General features: G+C 41.3%; 1 protein-coding gene across 1 annotated transcript in view; it reads left to right on the top strand.

Annotated features, from left to right (window-relative positions):
* The window catches only part of snap91a (synaptosome associated protein 91a), a gene marked incomplete at both ends in the record, with an annotated part of 30,020 nt that extends 8,498 nt beyond the window's left edge, over positions 1-21,522 (top strand). The window contains 8 exons of the mRNA XM_079165195.1: positions 11,003-11,145; positions 13,710-13,785; positions 15,062-15,164; positions 15,673-15,766; positions 16,284-16,395; positions 17,392-17,498; positions 17,581-17,622; positions 21,457-21,522. Of these exons, the coding sequence (XP_079021321.1) occupies positions 11,003-11,145; positions 13,710-13,785; positions 15,062-15,164; positions 15,673-15,766; positions 16,284-16,395; positions 17,392-17,498; positions 17,581-17,622; positions 21,457-21,522 (743 nt within the window). The remainder of the gene's footprint in view (positions 1-11,002; positions 11,146-13,709; positions 13,786-15,061; positions 15,165-15,672; positions 15,767-16,283; positions 16,396-17,391; positions 17,499-17,580; positions 17,623-21,456) is intronic.
* Between the last annotated feature and the right edge of the window lie 422 nt (positions 21,523-21,944).

Genomic DNA, 21,944 nt, shown 5'->3' with positions numbered 1-21,944 from the left:
AGGACCCCCCATACAGCTGCTATCAGACCATTATCTACTCTGAATCTGAGCAGCCGGTTCAAATGGATTGGCTACTCTTTTCTTAATACCTCCCACCTCTTGCCATGCCTCTCAGTTCTTTTTTCTGATGTTCTTCTGCGGTTGCAACGCCCTCGAGCCTGCTAGTCTGAGGATAAAACCATTCATATTACACTGCAGTTGTGTCTGCGGGGGGTTTATTGCACTTTAAAATGGGCAGAATGTGCACGCTAATGCTGCTTGCCACACCCAGAATAAAATGTAGGTAAACAGTCCCGTGTCCTGGTATGCAGGTAAGCAGCAGCTCAGCAGCTCAAACGTTGAAGGGCCGTGTCTACACCCGGGCTGCATATCAATAATGCAGGGAGGCTCGGGTTTCCTGCTGTTTTATTACTCCGCTGCAGTTCTGCCTCGGGCCCCGACTTTGCAATAAAAAAAATGTGTCACAAAAAAGTTTTCCTCCACTGACTGAATCACCAGATACAAGGAACCCTGTGGAGACGTTTAGGTAGTTTTACAAAGTTTGGAGTAGGTTTGAAAGCCTCTCTGAGAGGGACTGTGATTGGATCTTCACTGTTTGGGGAACGTAAGTGAGCAGTCGGTCGCTTTTCATTCAGCTTAATTGTCCTGCTAAGACATTTCAAAAAGCAAGCAGGTGCTTTCTTATAAACCTGGAATATGTATCATTTGTTTCCCACACAGCATTGGTTATGGGGTACGCATTTCTGACAGCGGTAGTGTGATAGTGGTAGTCATGAATAATGTCTGACCTCTAGACCTGCAGCACAGTGAGGTGCTTTTTTTTAACTTAGATTATTTGATTACTTATGCAAACATTAAACACCCCTGGAAATAGCTCAGATCAAATATTTCTTCATCTATGCACCTGACTCTGAAGCTCTATGAATTTATTTTGGATCTCTTTTAATAGTTTTCAACCTTTTCAGTATGTTCTCAGTAGTTTATTCCATATTTTACCTTTTAATGGGTCCAGATAAATGGAGGGGGAACATATCTCATACCACAAAAATGATCACGCATATAGGGCATGCTGTATTCTAATAGTTCTGTAGTTTCCTGTGCTTCTTTTTGACTTATTTTAGCATCCAAACAGATGCAGATTAGTCCCTTTTTAAAAAAAGAAGCCCAGCAATACATTTGTCTTGGCTGCATCATTTGGTTCAGCATACAGGATGATATCTGTTTCTGTCTCCTCGGAGCAGAACCTGTACCCAACAGAAGTACACAAGCCACAAGCTATAGTTTTTCTATTCAGATAGGGGGGATACACAGCCTCATGGGAGGAGAACGGCTGACAAGGGATGAAGGGAGCTAGAGAGGACGAAATGATGGTAGCTGAGGTGATGCTCAGAAAGAAGAGTGGCTGCAATTAGTTTTTTTCTTTGTCTGAGAGCGACGGTTAGCATACATTAGAGCTGTAGGCAATTAGTAGAACAATTGGAGTATTCATAGGAAGTGTTTTCTATTTGAATATCTAGGTGGTTTTAAACGTTTGTTTATTCGTCTTTTTCTGAATCTTATCTGATCGCATGCTAACGCGAATTGTTTATGTTTATTTTATTTGATATGGACATCACAGTAGCATTAGAATTGTAACATACATTTATGCACAAAACCCAGATGCACTGTGTTAAGTGTTTGTAGCGAAATGCTAATTTACAACACCTTGCTAGCTTAACAGTCCGACAGAGCGACACCTAATGCTTATAGGGATGCAGTGATGGTTACCTTGCATAATAGATAGCGGAAGAGGAAGAGAAGGCAGCATGAAATGTGGGCCAATGGAAGACTTATACCTGCAGACTACATCCGATGAATCCAGCTACCATACAGAGAACACACAGCTGTTAGCTGACTAACTAGTATTAGCTAGGCCAGTAATGGCCAAGTCAGGTAGTACAAGCGCTAGCTATACTAGCTAAGTTTTGCCAAACTTTTCTGTCTCCCTCACTTACGCTAGCTACACCAAGCTTCTTTAATGTGAGAGAAAACAATTGTGTTTTTCACAGCTAATCATTTTGCTAACCATGCCCCTGTGCTATTCTATTAATATCAGTATAAGATGCAGCATGGAGCACCAACAGCACTTATAACTTAAGTCAGGTTAATGAATCTGCTTCTGGATTTTTCAATACCTTATGGAAATGAAGGGTTGGAAAAAAAACATTCACAAATCTAAAAATGTATAGCCTGCATTCAAAAACATATCTGTAGGTAAAGAGCTAACACTTGCAACTTGGCTGGTGTGAATCTGTAAGTGTGAAGCTCTTAAAATTCCAATAAAATCCATTTTGCCACATTTTAGTATCCGTCTTTGAAAAACATGAGGAGTTTGAGGGTTGTTTTGTGCAGGCTTTGCCTGTATGTAATTCGCTGGTGCATGCGTTCTTGCTTGGCGGTTTGCCTACAGTTGTACTCACGCACATGGCTTTTGATATCAGTTACATTTATTGATTGATTGATGAGTTAGTCCAGTAAAAATGAATAGAAAAGATTCAAATTGGACACGGCACACTTTTCTAATCTTAAACAAACCCAACGAACGTGGGCTTTTCTTCCCACACACAGACTGCATATAGGAGCTGCATCGCAGCAGACAAACTGAAATGTCCCTGAAAGCCGAAGCGTCTATGAGAACAACGCTGCTATCTGTGTCTACCAGCAGTAGCAGCAGCTTGTGTGGGACGCCAGCTTTTTCCCCCCCTCAGATGTCACTGCCATCCTCCACAGTGTCTAGATCTCAATGGCTTCCTCTTTGTTTGGCTGCCACACCACATTGGTGGTACGCTACGCTGGAACAGAGTGCATTCTGGGTATATCTTTTTTTTTTTTTCTTTCCCCCTGTATGTTGCTTGAGGCTGAGAGGCGCTATAAATAAGCACCGTGCTTTCATGGTCCATGTAGCTCACCAAGGCATCACTCATGCAGCTTGGCATTGCACTCTGCACTCTTACACATAGAGCGCTTACTGAAAACACAGATCTCCATGTTTACGAGTCACCTATTCAATCTCAATCTATATGAAACATGAGAATATATTGACAAAACAGTATAGAACATAATAAATGCGTGAAAGGTATTACTGAATATTTATAAGAATGTGTTGCTGAGTTCAGCGTTGAATCTTCCAGCTGTGTTGAGGCTGTTATGACTCATAAATCTGGCTTTGGCTGGGTGACCCTTATCAGTTTGCTGCAATGGGACTTTGCACCTGTGAATATATGTTTTCAAAGCACTTTTACTGCATTCTTGATGGCACTGAAAGTACGAGAGCCTGTTGCCTAGGCAACCACCTTGACATGCCCCCTTTGATGCTTTTTGGTACATTTAAAAAAGAAAAAGAAAATATGAGGAGGATGTTGCATGTGCGTCATGCAGGCTTGCGTATATGCTCATGCATGTCCTGCGGTGCGTGCACACCATAGCAGTTTGCCTTCAGTCGCACTTACACACGCACAGTATCTTTGATATCACTTACAGTTATTGATGTGTTAAAGGCTGCTGTTTGGGTGTGGCAGGCGCTGCGGGGCAGCCTGATGTGGTGTTCAGTGACGGTTATCTGACACTGCTGAGGTCAATAGAGCACACAAGTCCAAAGTGTGAGAGTAGAAGATCTCGACTGTGTGAGCCTGCTGAAGGGACGCCTTTACAGGTCTGGCATCGTTCAATCGTTTCCTTATTGTCAAATGAAACAATAGATTAAATCAACAATGCATTAGTCAATCAATACATTCCGCTTTCCCTCCCCTGTCTTTGGCACTCAGCTCCGAACCCATCGGTGAAGATATCTTTGAAAACAGGTCGCAAGTATGTATTTTTTTAAAAAGACCAAAGAATTTCTTAAAACAGCTGTGTGTGCACAGCATTTTTCTAGCAAATGTCAAATCAATTCCAATAGCAGTGCATTTGTTGTGGACTATTATCGGCTGGTGCGGAAAATAGTCAGAGAGGGCGAGTGCATGTGGGATTGACTCAAACTAAACTACAGTTCCCACGTTCATTGAAGAAACAAATGACAAATGTGCAATAGTGTTTGTGTTTTTAAGTCATGCTAGCAGCATGACTTTTCATCTAATACTTTGCTCTCATCTTTATAGAGTATACAGCCATGGTGTACTTTCACATATTCAATAACCAAGGGAAAGTCTGAGGTCTTGTTAAAGGATAAGTCCAGCATTATTTTATGTTTTCTTTATTATTATCGGCAAATACGATAAAAACAGCAAAAATCAAGGATGAATCTGTCTCACTAAGAAGTACCGTCTGCGTGTCTGCAGTCACATACATGCTGTGCTTCTCCGCTAGACCTTTCAGAAAGCAATTAAAAACACATAAAAGAGCCATAGGATTGCATTGAGTGACAAATACCTTCATTATAATAAACATAAGCAGCACATTTTATACCTCGCAGTCCAGCAACAACACAAACACTATAAAATAGGCACCGTATCCTTGATGCATGCTCAGTGACATCTGCCGACACAGAGCTGCTCTCCAGAGATCAAAATAGTAAATAGTAGAAGCAGAGCACGAACCCACTGGCCATGTTTACTGTTACAAACAAATATGTCGCTTGAATGCAACTCCTATATGTGTTGTTAATCGTTTTTATAAAACAATAGTGTTCTGGTGTGGTGTGATAAGCTATAACAAGCTGTTGCTACATATTTTCAAGGATTTATTGATTGCTGCTTGCTTTTGATGCAGCGACTCTCCCCCAGTGTCGGCTTGTAGCTCTGTACCGCTTCAGTTTGAAAATTGCACCGGACATTTCATGCAAAACGGATGAGGCTGCATGTTGTGCATGCATTGTGTCAAGCAGAGCGCTGACTCATAGGTGGTTGCATTCTGAAGCATGGAGCCTGTTAATGAGTGCCTTTCCCCTCAGACAGGTGTCCTTTTCTCTTGTATCTCCTCCCTCTCATTTTACAACCGCACACACACATACACACACATACACACACATACACATACACTGTAGAGGAGGTGAACACGTCAAACCAATGGTTTGCCGCACAATGACGGCTCAGGTGCTGTGCTTGTAAATTAGAGCAGGGCAAGATGTTTGTGTGTGTGCACAAGCCCTCTAGCTGGAGCGAGCGTAATGCGTCCGTGTATAAGAATGTAATGTTAAAATGTGTAGAGGCTCTTGTAACCCTCATGGCACGAATAACCTTGCGCAACAGCTAAAAAGGTCTGCAGGCTTTTTTATGAAGGACGTGTTCTGTGTGCTGTCACTGCGGACACAAAAATGTCATACAACAGTATTTTTAACACCCGTAAATCTCCTACATTGTGAAGTGCAGCGCAGAGGCCTATTGAAGCTGTTAATCTTCTCTACTATTTTATTTGTTTACACCAATCGTATTAATGTCTCTTACTCAACTTAACTTCAATATTAAAACTGAGGTTACTGCAAGCAGCATTGTAAACAGTTGCTTGTTGTAATGTTGGTATTTTATTTGGAGTCGTGTGTCTGGACTGGTCAAACCTTCACTCTTTTAGCTCTGTTTTGGTCTCCACCTAAATGCTAGCTGTGTGTGCTAAATGCTAGCTGTGTGTGCTAAATGCTAGCCGTGTGTGCTAAATGCTAGCTGCTAAAAGCTCCACTTTGTTCAGCTAGTTGCTAACTTTGTCTGCCATTTGGTCCTTGGCAGGGAGCGTACAGTGGGTTTTTACAGATGTGTCCTGCATGCTGCTGCAATAGATGTTGGTGAGAGTGAACCAAAACAGTAAAAAACTGTAAAAAAATAAGAAATGGGTCGTCAAGAACGAAAGAATGAGCTGAAAGCGCTCTATAAGTATGAGGGGACCTGCAGAGTTGGGGGGTTAATTCTCTCTGGGTTCATCACTAAAAGCAAATTATGTCACATTACACTTAGTCATTTCATTAGTTGTTAATATAAAAACACAAATAAGTGAAGCTTTAAGTTGGAATCACCAAATCCTAGAAAATATGGAGGGTTGAGATTTGTCTCACTTGACTCTACAATGTTAAGAAGGGGGCGGTATTTTTCCTTTGCTTGGGAAAAATTCTGCATATCAAGATCAGTTTACTATTCCTATAGTATAGTACTGACAGGCAATACAATTCTTATGATACAAATGTTGCAACATACAGAATACCGATCCAAGCATGCAAGTGCTGTAATTGTTAGTCAGCGTGACTCCCTGTGTGTGCTAGCGCTTGAGAAGAGCTACATATCAAGCTGCCTTGCTCTATCTCTCTTTTTCATACTCACACTCACACATAATGAATAATTGAGAAGGGAGGTGGGGAGAGACGGGTGAGCCGGGAGTTCCCGCTGAGTTGCTGTTCAGCATCTCAATCATCTCAATCTCAAACAGAGACTCTTTTTCTTCTTTCTTCGAGACTTTATCCAGCGCATTTTCAAACAAACGGATATCAGTTCACCGTTTGGTGCATTAGTGATTCATAGAGTAGTGACCTCATGAAATGTAGGGTTCATAACACTCAAAAGGATCCTCCTGTGTGCAGTGTTAATCATGAGGGGCAATGGCCGCCATAGCTGGACAGACAAAGAAAAGCGACGTCTGAGCATGAAACCCTGTTTGATTGACAAGCGCAGTGCAACAGCATATAATTAGAGAAAAAAAAATCAGTTTCTCTCGAATTACAGCTATAATCTCATGTACATTCATTTTCTTATTGTTCTCTTATTAGGACATGGTCTACAGTAGATTTAAGGTCAACTACCTATGTAGATCTTAAATGATAGTGACTGTGCAGTTTGTCTCACAGTCTGGCAAAAGCACTCACCCTCACTGTGGGAAAGATAGAGAGAGACAGGCGGAGAGTGAGACGGACAGACGGACAGACAGGGAAGGAGACAGACAGAGACGGAGAGATGAAAAGCGTAGGATGATGCAGGCCGCTGACTCATCAGCCCGGTAGGGATTATCCCTCTCACTTTGTGCGTGCGTGCATGTGTTTGCGTGTGTGTGTGTGTGTGTGTGTGTATGTGTGTGTACATGCTGCTTTACTACGTGCACAGCAATTATTACTGCATGATGAAAGCATGATGGAGGAAGCAAAAGCCCGAGCAGACATGTAGCATGACTGTCAAAGCAAAGTGACCTTGAATACATTTCCGCATGACTATTCACGCAGTCCCTTTCCAACCACATCCACCGTGGGCTATCGGACTTGATGTATTCATGGTAATAGAAACATAATAAATGATTTAGCCATTTTGGAATGAAAATCACTGGTCAGTATTTGATGTCCCCCTTGAGTCCCCCTTCATGTCACAGATAATCAGTAAATTCTAAGGCACACACAAATTAGAAAAATCTTACAAGGGTTAGAAATAATAATGAATGGAATGTAAACAAACAGCACATACTCCAACCACGCGCTCCGAACGGGCGTCGTTTTCCCCCGTGAGTGAGACTGTATTTCCCCGCTGAAAGACTTGATAATAACTTATAACACTAAAAACACTACTGCCAGCAAGATTCCTCCACTAATTAAATCCATGCTCTACTTAATAGGACCGTGGTGGTTATGTCGAAACAAGCAAATAATACCCTTATTTGGAAGCTACCTCTGCTGTAACAGAGACTTGGTTGAGTTATTCAGGGGCGGATTGAGTGATTTGGGGGCTCCAGGGGAATTCCGTTTTGCTTTACTTTCTCTAACTGGGAATGTTGGTAAAAGCAGTTTAAGAAGAAGAAGGCCTACTCAAGAACAGTGAAAGTCCTGCATTCAAATTTGTACATCAAGTAAAGAGTTTAATGAGAGGCATTATCAGCACAATGTGGGCTACTGAAATCTCCTTAACTTCTGTTGAGCTTTAAATGTATTATGCTGGAAAGTTTAATGAATAATATTGCATCATGTTTTAATCGTTACATTTTGTGAGTCAAATCTGAATCTGCAACGTAACCAGTAACATTTCTTTGTCAGGTACATGTAGTACTACAATGTTGTCCTCTGAAGTAGAACAAAGTTAGTCGTATAGTAGTAGTAGAAGCTAGTAGTGGCTTTGTGTCTGTACCATGTTTCTCTTTACGGTATGTTTGGCAGATGTCAGGATTTTAAAGATGGTTGGCTTTGTCACGGTGCAGTTTTTTTGTCCAATGCATTCATAAGTTGAGTGCACTTAATCAAACTAACCAGATATTACTCCATGCCATTCTAACGAGTGACAGATTGCGCCATGTGTAAAGTGTATACGGTGTGAGATGTACTGCCATTTAGTCTATATTAAGCCAGGGAGGAAAATCCAATAGACACCTCTTAGCTGACTGTCTGCTGGCAGTAAATATGCAGGATGGATATGACACCATTAATGAATCTCAGGGCTTCATAGAAGTTGCTCTGCGTCTGCCCTGCTCGGCTGAATCAAGGCGTTTAAAATGACGCCGGTCTTATTTTCTGTCCCTCTCTGTCCATCACTACACACCTACTTCTGTCATTCCTCAAACTGTCTCTGGAGATATGCCCTGAGGTTTACCATGGAGGACAGCTTGTGTATCTGCCAGTGAATAGATAAGTCTTCACAAAGGTTTTACTGTCATCTGACATATGCTGATACTACACACAACTACAGGTTGGTCTCATTTATTAGGTGTTAGCCACAGACTGTATATAAGAAGTGTAGTCCCTGTGACGTCATCCATTGGTTTGTGGACTGCCATCGCCATCTTGGTTTTGTGCAACAAGAAGAGTGGGTGGAGCTAAGTACAACCGAAAAACACAGAAAAACACATTTTTAGGTGACCAAAATGTTACAGTTAACTTTCATGGACTGGAAACACACTGTGAAAGGTTTAAAGTTGTGAGACGAAAACACTGACAACTCCCAGACCGGACAACGCCGCAGTACCGACCTGTCAATCACAAGGTAGCCCCGCCCTAAAGCATACCCTGCTTTATTATCTATTTCACTCTATATGGAACAATAGTTTATGATTTATGAACATCATGCTGTATTGAAGAAGACTTGAAACTAGCGATTGAGACCATAAACTCATGTTTACGATGTTTACTGAGGTAATAAATCAATGAGAAGTAGAGTCATTTTCTCATAGACTTCAATAGAAATTGACTTCTTTCTGCAACTACAGGAGTCGCCTCCTGATCTTTGGTAGAAAGAACAAAAGTTTAAGGCACTTACACATTGGCTTCACTTCTCAGACTCGGAGGTTGCCGCCTTTGGTCCTCTTGTTCTCTTGGTCAACTTAGCAGTTAAATTACTAAGTGCTATGTGAGTATATGTATCAAGGTCATGTAGTGTTGATTGTTCTCCTCAGTGTTCCATGAGCACAAACAATAACTAATAGTAACATTATTCAATTTTAAAGGTGGTTCAAGTGGAAATTAGCCATTTTCATCATATATCCTTGATTTTTATATATCCTTGATACAGTTAATACAGTTGACTGCAGAACAAGCTGTACTACATTATCATGTTATGATCTAATGACATATCACCAAATATGTCAACAAACATATCCAGCAGACATGGAGCAGCATTATCATATTGAGAGTCATGTTTCTGGCCTCCCAACAAATGTAAGTCCAATATAAACTCTCCTTTTAGTTTTTTCTTTGGTTCCGACTGACTGTTGAGGGAAATATCTGTCTCATTAGCTGGTAAACGCTCCACTATGTTCACCATCGTTGCTAACTTTGTCTGTCTGTTGTTTTTGGTGGGCTCATCGGTTTCTTTTCACTGAGAACAGCTGCCTACTGTGGTTGGGTATTACGCTGATGAGCGCGGTGAACCAGTTAACGGCGTAAAAACCAAAACAATGAGCTTACAGATGCTAAAAGGCTTCAAAAGGGCCGAGGGGAATTGCAGGGGCAAGTGAAAGATGTCTGTGGGGTCGTGACCCGTTATGGTACACATAGTAATACATATTGATGAGTGCAGATTTAAGTTAAATGCTCATACTCTTGTCTGGCCACTGACTGGGTATTCCCCCCCATAAAGTGAATTTCATAACATAGCAGAGTGCTTAAGCAGCTTAACTTTTCCAGCGATTGTTTGACAGGACACTCGTATTATGACAACATGGAGCAGGTAACTTTAGCAGATTGTTTCATTAGCAATATTACCTTTATCTTTCATTCGTCATTATAGAATGAAATACATGGATTTATAGAGTCAATAATCTGCTGATGGTGCCGTATTACACCAGGTCTTATCTCTGCACCACTCCATCGACCACCGTCTGTCTGTGTGGCTGATGCTGATTCAACAGTGTGATTCGCATTGCAATCCTTTCTTCCCTTTTGGTCACGACAGTTTCTCTGCTGTGGAATATTCCACTCTTCCTCTGCCTGTGCTGGTATCAATGACTGACTGCAGGGAGAATCAGTATAGTCAGTGTGACTCACTCACACCGGGCGATGGTGGTGTAATGTGAAGCACTTATTTTAATACATTTCAATGAGATGGAAAACGGCAGCCTCCAGAGGCAACTCTGTCGATAGAAACTAGCCCCTCCTGCTTGCAATAAGTGTGCTACTTACTAAAAATGTATTTGATGTCAAAATACAAGGGATTAACTCATTTACACGGACATTTCAATCTGCAAAAGCTGGCACGTTTCTAAAATCTTTCAAAAAATTACAGATATTGAATGAGCACCTTACTACCGGAGTGACAGTTTTAAAACGGGTTGATTAATACACGTGAAAATATGTCATTACATTTTTCATATGCTTTGCTCATTTGAGGAAACACTGCTCAGGGAAACACTCGTGGTGTATGAAAGTGAAAATTAGGATGCGAGAGAGTGCGGCTGTGAAATGCAGCAAAGCCCACACCCAGTACCACCGCATCGACTCCTGTTTGTAATTTCTCATCCCATCTGCTGTCTTTGTTTGAATAAAAAGGGATTCAGCACACGCTGTACCGGTGCCGAGTCCTCTCCCCTGCTAATATCCACCATCTGACCTTCTGTCTCTCCTCTCCTCGATGCTTCTCAGACCTGATCCAGGCCACCCAGGAGACCAATGTGAACGTCCCCCAGATGGCCGACGTGCTGATGGAGAGGGTCGGCAACGCCAGCTGGGTGGTGGTTTTCAAGGCCCTGATCACCACACACCACCTCATGGTGACTGGCAACGAGGTGAGGCGACAACGCACCGTTACTACACACACACACCCTGAATACGTACCTTTGTCGGTTGCTGGTTTTAATGTCTGGTAAAATGCGGTCAGGGGAAGTAAGTGAGTATTTATATACCCTTTAGCAAGGGACTTTACGCCATGATGGGATGTCTGCATCCATAAAATTTTTTTTAATATATATATATAAATATATTATATATATATATATATTAATATGTGTAATGCTGTCAGACAATGTGAAATAAGGTTATTATTCCAACCTTTAAAATGCACTGATTGATATTTTATACCAACACGGAGTCAATAGGCCATGTGTAACTAAGATTAACCCACAGAGAATTATCAACCAACTCTGAAAACCCCCTCAGACATTTTAGCGTCTTTCAGCTCATAGTTGTGGTTTCATGGACCATAACTCTGCTGTATCGGTTCATTCTCAGCACTCTCATTAGTGTGACTTCCAGACAGAGTTTTGTAATGTACGCTACCTGCGTAGCCACAAACGACAGACGACAGTTAGCGTCTATAGCTGCATTTAGCAACTAAGGATGCAGACAACTTTCTTAGGAGTTGGAAGAGACCAAAATAGAGGAAAAAGTTGAATGAACAGGACCTGCATTCACCAGGTGGAGAGAGACACGCCTCCAAATGAATGCTAATGTTGCACCGCTGCCAGCTGGATGTGTAAACTGTGTGCTATCACTTAAGAACTACATTATGTAAGGTGACAATATGTCAGTGCTGTGTTTACAGCTTGTGCCTGCCCTCAAGTGGCCAAATATCAATTAATGCCGCTTTAAACCTACTTTAAGGAAAATTAAAACAGAGAACACAATGTTATGAGTAGCTGGCCTTACTTCACCCCAATGTCCTCTCTGCACAATGCCTTTTACATTTCTTATGTTTTGCTGCATGGTTGTAAATCTTGACCCCGGCAGCAGCCATGGAATTAGCAAAGGGACTGGCCTCCTGCTTCCTGGTGCTGACCCCCTGACCCAATGTATGTCCTGACAGCTGAAGAAAGCTCTGAATGGGCACCAAGGGGAAACTCAGAGAGATAAACAGATGCTCCTTTACAGCCCATCAAAGAAACTAACTGCCACTGAATTGCAGATGACAAGAGAGAGATAGAAAGAGAGAGAGAGAGACAAAGATAGACAATACAGGAGAAAGAAGGAGGAAGTATTCTGCAATAGGAAAGAGTCGGAGAGAGTGTACTGTATGATGGAGACTGAGAAGACAGAGAGGAATACTGTAAGCTCATTAGTTATTCATTTACCTTCAATACCTACTTATCCCAAGTCAAAATTCTGGGGTGAGGGGGTTGCCTTCCCAGCATGCATTGGGTGGAAAGCAAAAGAGATTTAGCAATATGAAGACAATAGAATTAACCACTGCAGTCGATACAGAAACAATTGTGGTGCCATGAGCTACTATGGGATATACACACGTTTCACAAATACGCTCAGTTTGTGTGTGAATAACATGATGAAGTGATATTTTTCTGTGCTCTTACCTGCATGATATGGACACAAACGCTCAAGGGGCGATAGTTTGAATCAGAGTGTGTGATTCAAACTATAGACAAGGCAATGTATGTACACAGTACTGCATGTGCCTTCAGTCTCCTGAGATGAGACCTGTTTGTTTTTAAGCCAGAGCTTTGCTGTTGTAGTGTCCCTAATGATGATAGTGCAGTATTGACTGAAGAGAGAGAATGAAAGTGAAGTAGACAGTGGGAGGAGGGGAGGTATCGTGGTAGCGCATCATCTCTCCAGGGAGGATTTTTCATCCTTAGCCTCCCTCATGTTAGTATGCTCCGTTTTGTGTAAATGCAGCCACTGAATAAGCATCAGCAGTGTTGTATGTGTGTGTGTGTGTGTGTGTGTGTGTGTGTGTGTGCGTGCGTGGTATGCGTTTATGTCCATGTGTGTCACTGTGGTAAGCTTGTTCTTGCAGGGCTGCAGAGGGAGCCTGTTTGTCTTTATTATGCTGTATTCTCTGGTCCCCTTCATGTGTCTAATTCATTATTCACACCCTCCCACTCACGAAGGCTACAGCATTTTGCTCCTTTAATGCTGGATTTCTCCCTAATCACTGATGAAAAAGGACTTGTATCGAATCACACCTCTCATATTAATTCCACTTTCTGCTGCAGGCATTTTCACAGGTTTAGCGCTGAAAGCGCTGAACAGCCCCTTTGAGATGGCTGTGAACGTCAAACAAACCTTTTTATAATTAAAATGGAGCCATCTGTTTGAATATGACCATGAAAATATAACAAGCCATGACTGCTGGGATATGTAGTGTTCATTCACAACTGTGTGTTGTAATGTCTGGTTATTTCTCAGTTGATGAAAGTGAATTTAGTTTCGTTGGTATGTCTTATCCATTAAAGATTTGTCGCAGTGTTTTAGTGAGACACCATGACGTCTTGAATCTGTTTCATCAAGAATGCTAACTAAGCTATTTTTTGCCTCAGCCTAAATTGGAGCCATTTCCCCGTTTGTCATTTAGTGCCCGGCGGAGAACTAAACCCTGTGCCTTTGTTCTCTCCTGCAGAAATTCCTGCAGTTCCTGGCATCTAGAAACACCTTGTTCAACCTCAGCAACTTCCTGGACAAAACTGGCTCCCACGGTGGGTTTTGTTTCTTTCCTCCCAGTCTTTGACTTACCCAGCCCTCCATCATTTTCAACCCGAATTCATACCCTTCATTCTGACCTTTCCTTTGTCAATGAATTCCCCATTTATATTTTTGTGTTCCACTCTCCCTCTCCTACTTACATTTAATACATTTAACACATGTTTTAATAAGCGACAGCAGAATGTGCTTGAATGTTATAACCAGCCTAATCACTCCTCTATCCATCCCTCAGTTCCAGCTCCCCTAATCCCTTGCTCCCCCTTAATTATACCCATCTCCATGGTGATAAACACTGGGCTCACAGTCTGTTGTCATGGACATTTAGTTATCTAGGGTGAATGGAGTATCAGCAGAGTTTAGGAAGCCAAATTGTACATTTTTAGACATTTTATAGACTACATAATCCGGATTACAATTAACACTTCAGTATCAATCTAAGCATGGGCTAAAGTCCTCCTTATTGTTGAAGCATAGTACAAAGTTTTGGGAAAAATAACACTTATTTGCCTTCTTGCCAAGCGCTAGACGAGAAGATACCCCTTACTACCATCATCTCTAAAGCTTTAGATATCTTTGTTTTTCAACAGTGCCTTGCTAGCCGTCTCCCCGTGCTTCCAGTCTTTAAGCTAAGCTAACAGACTCATGGCTCTGGCTTCATATTTAGCATACAGACAAAAGAGTTAGATATGGATTGAAGCCACTGTTAAATATGAAGTTACAGCCATGCAATTTGCTTAGCTTAGCTTAGCTTCGCATGAAGACCGGAAGCACTGGCAAACAGCTAGCCTGATTGTATAATTTGATGTGCCTTGGTTTTGGTACATCAACTTGGTTCTTGTACCAGGACCAAGTTTTAGAGATGATAGTAAATGCATTTTTTCCCCCTAATTCAAATTTTTATGCTAAGATAATCAGCGCCTAGCTTTAGCGCCATGCTTAACGTACAGACAAGAGTATGGCGTCAATCTTCTCATGTAGCTCTCAGGAACAAAAAATAAGTAAGCAGATTTTCCAAAATGTTGAAGAGGTGACTTATTACATTTTATCTCCCATATATGTATCACAGGTAGAGTCTTTGCACCTCTAAACGCTAAAGACTCTTTACAATTGCATCCAAGACATTTTCTAACTCTGTAATCGTCTAAATTGACTTTATGTCTTTTTTTTGGGGTGACTTTTTTGTAAACCTTTTAAGAGCCCAGTATTCCTTTGCACTGAATTGACAGTGGAGACTGTTCCTGTGTTTAAGTGTGAGTGTTTCTTCCTCAGGCTACGACATGTCCACATTCATCAGGCGCTACAGCCGCTATCTCAACGAGAAGGCCTTCGCCTACAGACAGATGGCTTTCGACTTTGGCCGGGTCAAGAAAGGGTACCGGTTCTCATTTCTCACGGCACCGCGCTGCATGACTATTTCAGCATTATTATTGATATTTTACTTTGTTAGTTTACCCGGGACCTGAACATGCCCCCATCTTACTTGCCCTCCACATCTATCAGAATAACACACATCCCACTGGGGTCCCATTAGTGCGTGGGATGGACTCAAGCCCGGCGTTGGGCCAAGTGCACGGCTGTACTGCGTGTACTGAGTGCAGAGGTGAATACAGAGTGGGTTATTGCTCTTGCTCGCAGAGTGGACGGCTCTGTTTAGCTGGCAGACACAAGGTCCCTCTGGCTACATAAGCCGGCACTGAAAAATGTTACTGCAAACTTTAGAATAGAGATCAGGCACGTTGGTGGATAATACAGGATGTGTGACAGGTATACACAGGTATTCTATGTGTTGACAGACAGACAGTATATGAGTCTATTTTGTCTTGAGAGCTGCTGCTCAATTCACACATGTGCTATTTCTTTCCGTCTCCCTCCGGTCTCAGAGCCGACGGAGTGATGAGGACCATGTCAGTGGAGAAGCTGTTGAAAGGAATGCCCACCCTGCAGAGCCAGATCGACGCGCTGCTGGATTTCGAAGTGAGTGACTCGCTATTAAGGAACAAAGTCACTACACAAGGTTACTGAATTTGCCGGGGGATAATCACGGTGGAGATAAAAGCTGCTTGCTGGATTTATGAACAAAGCTTAGTGCTGGAGCAGCATCTATGAAGACATGCCAATTATAGCCCCCTTTCACATTGAGGACCATTCTCACAGGGTTGAATTTAATTATATCTTCTGTCATTGACACAAACGTGTATATAAATGAGGTGGATTTCCACCTTCTTATTCCTCACTGTGTAATAAACAATTCTCTATTCTGTATACCTTCAATATACCAAAGTAGAAGGCCTTTTTGACAGACTATAACTGTTCTTATACATTAAATCAGTATTAACATTATCTGCCTCTGCTAAAATGTCATTGTCTTTTTTTTAATTAAAGACAGCTTTCTTTTAAGCTTGTTCTCATTTAAAAGCTATTTTGCGTTCCATCTGTTCATCATCAAAATCCTAATGGCGCTGTTCCTCCTGGCTTTTATTTCTGTCCGTAGGTGCATGCACAGGAACTCAACAATGGGGTGATAAATGCCTGCTTTCTCCTACTCTTCAAAGATCTGATAAAGTTATATGCCTGCTACAATGATGGCATCATTAACCTGCTCGGTAAGGAATCACTCCTCTTCAGGGCTGGAAACTTCTCCGGATATATGATGCCTGCATTCTATCCTTTTTGTATCCAGAAAAAGACAATTTGTATGGTTTTGCTCGCAGCCAATCACCACGTGAGTTCTTCAATTTCATGTGTCGAGTGATTGGCTCAATACCGCAGCAGCTGCAGCGCATAGTGACTGTGGCGTGGTGAAGTGGAGCTAAAGGAGTGTGGTGCTGTGTATTTGAGTTGGCAGTTCAGCATGCCCACATGTCACCAAAACGTTCAAAAGTACGGCTATGCTACACTGTGGTGTTTGGTAAAAATATATTAAATGAAGTACGCTATTGGTATCGGTATCACTTTAAGGGTGCCGGTATTGTTACTGGTATCGCAATTCTTTAAAACATTATCACTGGATTATTTAAATAATCAATCAGTAAGAAATATTTATTTTGTTTTCAATAAATATTGGGGGAAACAATCTATCAATGTGTCGTTCATCTCTCAATACTTTCCAAATTACTTAACCATCATTTATTGCAGTGCTGATGAAAATCTTTAAAAGATGGGTCACAATAACATGAAGATAGCAAAAAGGATTTCAAAGTAATTGTCTAAAACAGCTGAGCTCTGTATTAGAACGTTACTCAACTGTTGCTGTAGTGAGTATTTACAGCAGCAGAACTCTGTATGTGGGACCAACTCAAAATGACCTACAGTGTGTGTGTTCGTAGTAATGAAGTCATGAAAATGTCACCCAGTGCAACAATATGGCTCAATAGTTTTTCAATTGTTTGTGGAAAAAAATGGCGCTCTATGGCACAGAGGAATAACATATATCAGGCTTCGGCTACACAGAAAATGCGTGTTATTAGGATCAATTCGGTGTTGCTTTTGGACGTTTCGGGGGATTTGTTGACAGAAAGAACAAACATTGAATACTCCCAGACTTATTCTTTAATTTAACGAAGATAAAGACTCACACTTGACTTTTTTCTGTTTTCCAGAAAAGTTTTTCCAGATGAAGAGAAGCCAGTGTAAAGACGGGCTGGAGATCTACAAAAGATTCCTGACACGAATGACTCGGGTTTCAGAATTCTTCAAAATTGCTGAGGTAGCCTATATTACTGAATGTCAGCTACATCTTGTACAGTTTGGTAACTGTTGCACTGAAATATCACTCTCTTCTTTTACAGCAAGTGGGAATAGACAAAAATGACATACCGGAACTCACTCAGGTAAGATCGAATCAGGCTTTTCCTCACATTTATTATTTTCAGTGAATTGTTATTCCTGGATACTTCAGTTTTTGTTACGGCTACATGCTAACACAGCATGTCAGTGTTGTGTTTTTTCTAACTGTACCGCAGGTCGTGTGAATGTCTAACTACCATCTATTTTTTTTCTCCTGCTATGGTCACCGTTATTGATAATAATATAACATTCACTAAAGGAGACATATCCAAACTGTGCCTCATGTGCACTTCCATTCTCCGTGCAACCAATGAGCTGTGGTTGTTTTGGTGATTGACGGCCCCTGTGCCCTCCTTCTCTTTTCACTTCCAGAGGTGCAGATTGATCATTCAGACTGAGGGTGTGAGTAGTGAGCACAGAGCTATAGCTTTGGGGAGCAAACAGCTTAGGGAAGGCCAACATGTTAAACTCTCTTTGAGTGCACTGAGTTGAAGCACACTGCACAGCGAGTGCACACCCCAGCAGACAGACATCGGGCGCTCTGATGAAGTGGGACGATGCGACTGGAAGAGCCTATTGGATAAGCTGCGATATGCTGAGCAATGCTGCTGAGGCGGCTGTTTTCCGCTGCTCAATCTCTGAGCCAAACATAGTTTTAGTTCAACAACTGTATCGCCGCACAGCAGATTGTTATCCTCAAGTTGTGTTGAAGAGTTTCCATAACAGCTATAGAGTCACTGTAAAGGTTATTTTTTACCTTTTGTGTTTCCTAAGATGTCATTAAATATAAGTGATTCCCAGAATGAGAAAACTAATTTGTCCTGTTGATTCCTGAATGAGTCCCAGGCGTCTAAACTGTATTCTGCTGTGGAAACTCTATAGCAATAACTAACGTCTATAGAAAGGTGACGTGGCAGTATGGATGACTTGCATGAAAAGCATGCTGTAATGCTGTCTGATTAAACTCAGGCTTGTTGGGCCGCAGAGAGCTAATAGTTTAAAACAGAACCACATCATGCCGAATGTATGACACTTGCATTGTAGAGTACTTGAAATAGAGATGGATTGTTGGATCTCCTGAACCAATCAAATTCATAAATTCATGACAATGGATTTTGGTAAAACCTGCTTGAGCAACTTGTTTGAGTTGCCAGATTAGCTTGAGTCAAAGCTACGCACCTGTATTGTGTTAGCGGACTGGATTTGTGGCCAACATATAGATATGGTTTGGATATTTTTGTAAACATGCTTGTATGTTTTCTTGCCCACAATTAGCTGAGAAGATTGATACCACTCATGTGTATGTATGATAAATATATGAAGCTAAAGCCAATAGGTGACTAACTTAGCTTAGCACCAAAAACAGAGGAAAATGGCTAGCCTGGTTCCGTCAAAAACTCACAAACTAACATGTTATATCTTGTTTGCTGAACAAAAACTAAACGTGAAAACAAGTATTTGGGGTTTTATGGGGAGTTATGTGCTGGACTACTTCTTTACTGATCTAGTGAGTTCAAGTGTTAATGGTACTGTTTGCGACGCTAATCCCCTGCTAGCAGTAACTTCATTAACTTTACAGATAAATAGGTTTTCCTGAAAAGGTTTTTTAGATGTTATTGTCTGTTTCAATGTCTTGCAGCTACTTTGCATTCTGATGTAGTGTCTCTGCCTAGACATCTTGTAATTTCTGCATTTTTTTTTTTAGCCTTATCAATATTAGTAGGAAATACTCTTGATGTCTTTATTGGATTATCATTTTCTTTTAGCAGTTTATGACACTGTTAATAGCTAAATGTTTCCATTAAAAATTCTTCCGCTAGAAAGCCACATCATGCCATTGACCTGTTGGTTGGATTTTAGCATTAAGCTGAGCGGGTTAATGGTAAAATTGTACAAAATGTCTCTCTAATAACATGACAAATATCTGAATGATACCATTTTTCTTACTAGCCAATGTGCACCAGTGTTTCAAGTGACACTCATAAATTAAACACCATAAATTAAGCAGGATAGCATCATTGATCTTCACAACCCAACCTATATATCTTAGAGTCCCGTCTTTAGATATGAGATGCTGTACGGGAGATAAAGTTCGATTAATGCGTCCAAGAGAGCAAACTCTATCAATCTCCCAGATCTGTCAAACTAAAGTGAATTAATCTCAGCCAACATTTTCTACTCCTATCCCCTCCCGGAGGATTTACAACAGCACAAACAAAACAAAATAATTTTACCATCCGACTGGCTTTATAAAAGTGTTATGTCATGTACACTTGCGTGAGCAGATGTAGGGAACACTCTGCAGATGATGGCAGAGTCCGTCCCATCGGATCATATTTCAAACATATGCCTGAAGGCTCGTTGTTTGTCGCTTCCACAGGGAGATGATTCAGCAACGTGTAGTATACATTAGTATCTACAGATTCACCTGTACTTGCTCAGAGTTCCAGTAATAGAGCTGTTCTATCCGTCCTTTGTCTGCAGAACAGCCTTCTTGGTTCTTGCTGGTGAGGACAGACACTTTAAAGTCCCTGGATGATAAATGGTCTTCCCATCCTATTCAGTGCCAAGACAACAAAAAAAATGATCAGCCTCTCTGCGTCGTTAGTCTCTCAATGTTTTAGGGATAATAGACTAGACAGCTTTAAACGGATAGATCCAGGTAAAGGAGCATGGTATTAAGGAAAGTGAATTAGTGATTTGACCTCTCTTTACAAGACTAAGGATGTTGAACTATCCTTTTTACTGCATCAAAAGGTGATAATGTCCCATTTAGCCTGGTAGAGCATGCAGCTTTGCATCGTGACTGGCATCGTGAACATTGTTCTCTCTATAGGCATTGAGATGAAGCCGTATTCTGTTTTCCTTTCTGCTGCTCTTTTATTGTTATTTGTTTTTGGGTTACCTTTTTACGTTTTTAATCCCCCACTTGAATTTTGGATACTCAATGCTACGGACACATTTGGTTGGTACTCAAAAAATATTGACACCCAAAAGCCCCGGTCTGGGATTCTGAAGGTTTATTTGTGTTGCCATTCATCACAAAAGCGTATAAGAATAAAACTGTTAAACAACACAAATAAAATAGTTCACAGGTAATGAAGAAAAAGTTTGCAATATTGTGCAGGTAAAGAAATATCAGGATTTTCCACTCATGAATTTAAGGCCCAAATCAAACTGGCCATTTGGAAAGCATCAGTTGTTTGTACTGCAAACAATCCTGCGTCAAGTTTTGCAATTAGGAAGCAGTTACTCTACATTTGGCACGTAGATTTTACTCTAGTACCATCTGGATAACAGTTAAAGTTGAAATCACAATTTAAGATACTTTCACCGAGAGGTAGCATGTACACCGAAAATAGCAATGCGTCTAGCATCTGAACCCAGTGACGGACTGAAGTCCAGAGAGACTTGGAGAATAGAGTCGGTGTCTATGAGTCAGTGCTGTCAAGTCGATGTTGATTAGATTATTCTGAAAAACTGCACAAGGAAGATGATTATCAGTGCACCAGGAGCATGATCTATCAGGATATACTGTGCACCCTGCGGGCCATGCCACCTGCAGTATAAGCGCGAGCGAGATAGGGTGAGTCAGTTGGGTGACATCTATCATCTTTCAGGATGACGATTAACGAGATGTACCATTGTGACCTCAACCTGAGCACGAGCTTTCTGTATGATAAAGGTGCAGCATAGGTTACTTTGAATCCAAGAGGAGGCATAGCCAATCAACTCATGACCCAGTTCTTCAGCGTTTCTATTTGACTGTGTGGTCCACTGTCTATTCTTGTGGGTTGCAATCAGTGTTGTCAGCTCTCTCTGTACAATCCTAACTTTTACCGTCCCTGTTGTATAAACTCCTCTTTATTATTCTACAGGCCCCAGAAAGTCTTCTGGAGTCCCTGGAGACCCACCTTAACACGCTGGAGGGGAAGAAGCCGTAAGTAGCTCGATACATATCCGCAAGCTGTTTCCTGTTATAATCGTTTACCACCAGTAACACAGAGCTGAAGCTTCAATAATCCCGTAATTATACAGTTGAATGCTTCTTGTCATGCTGAAAGACAGGTTAGCTTGGCAGTCCAACATGCACCTGGGTTTGTTGACGGTTTCATCTTTGTGTTACTGCAGTGACTGCTCTATTTGTTGTTTTCTTTCTATTCCCTGTTACTTCTCTAACGTTTCATTTCCTCTGTCTTTCCTCAACTCAGAGAGGATAAGTAAGTATTCTCTGTCAACGAGACAAGGACATAAATAATATTCATACCATTGTATGTATCTATAAATACTTTTTAGTTCTACAGTTTTCAGTGAGTCTATAGAAATGACATCTGAGCAAACGACTATCATTTTGCTCAGGAAGCTT

Source organism: Pholis gunnellus (assembly GCF_910591455.1).
Source record: "Pholis gunnellus genome assembly, chromosome: 8".
Taxonomy (NCBI): Eukaryota; Metazoa; Chordata; class Actinopteri; order Perciformes; family Pholidae; genus Pholis; species Pholis gunnellus.
Note: the sequence above shows the minus strand (reverse complement) of the source record. Positions and strands in the feature narration are given on the sequence as shown.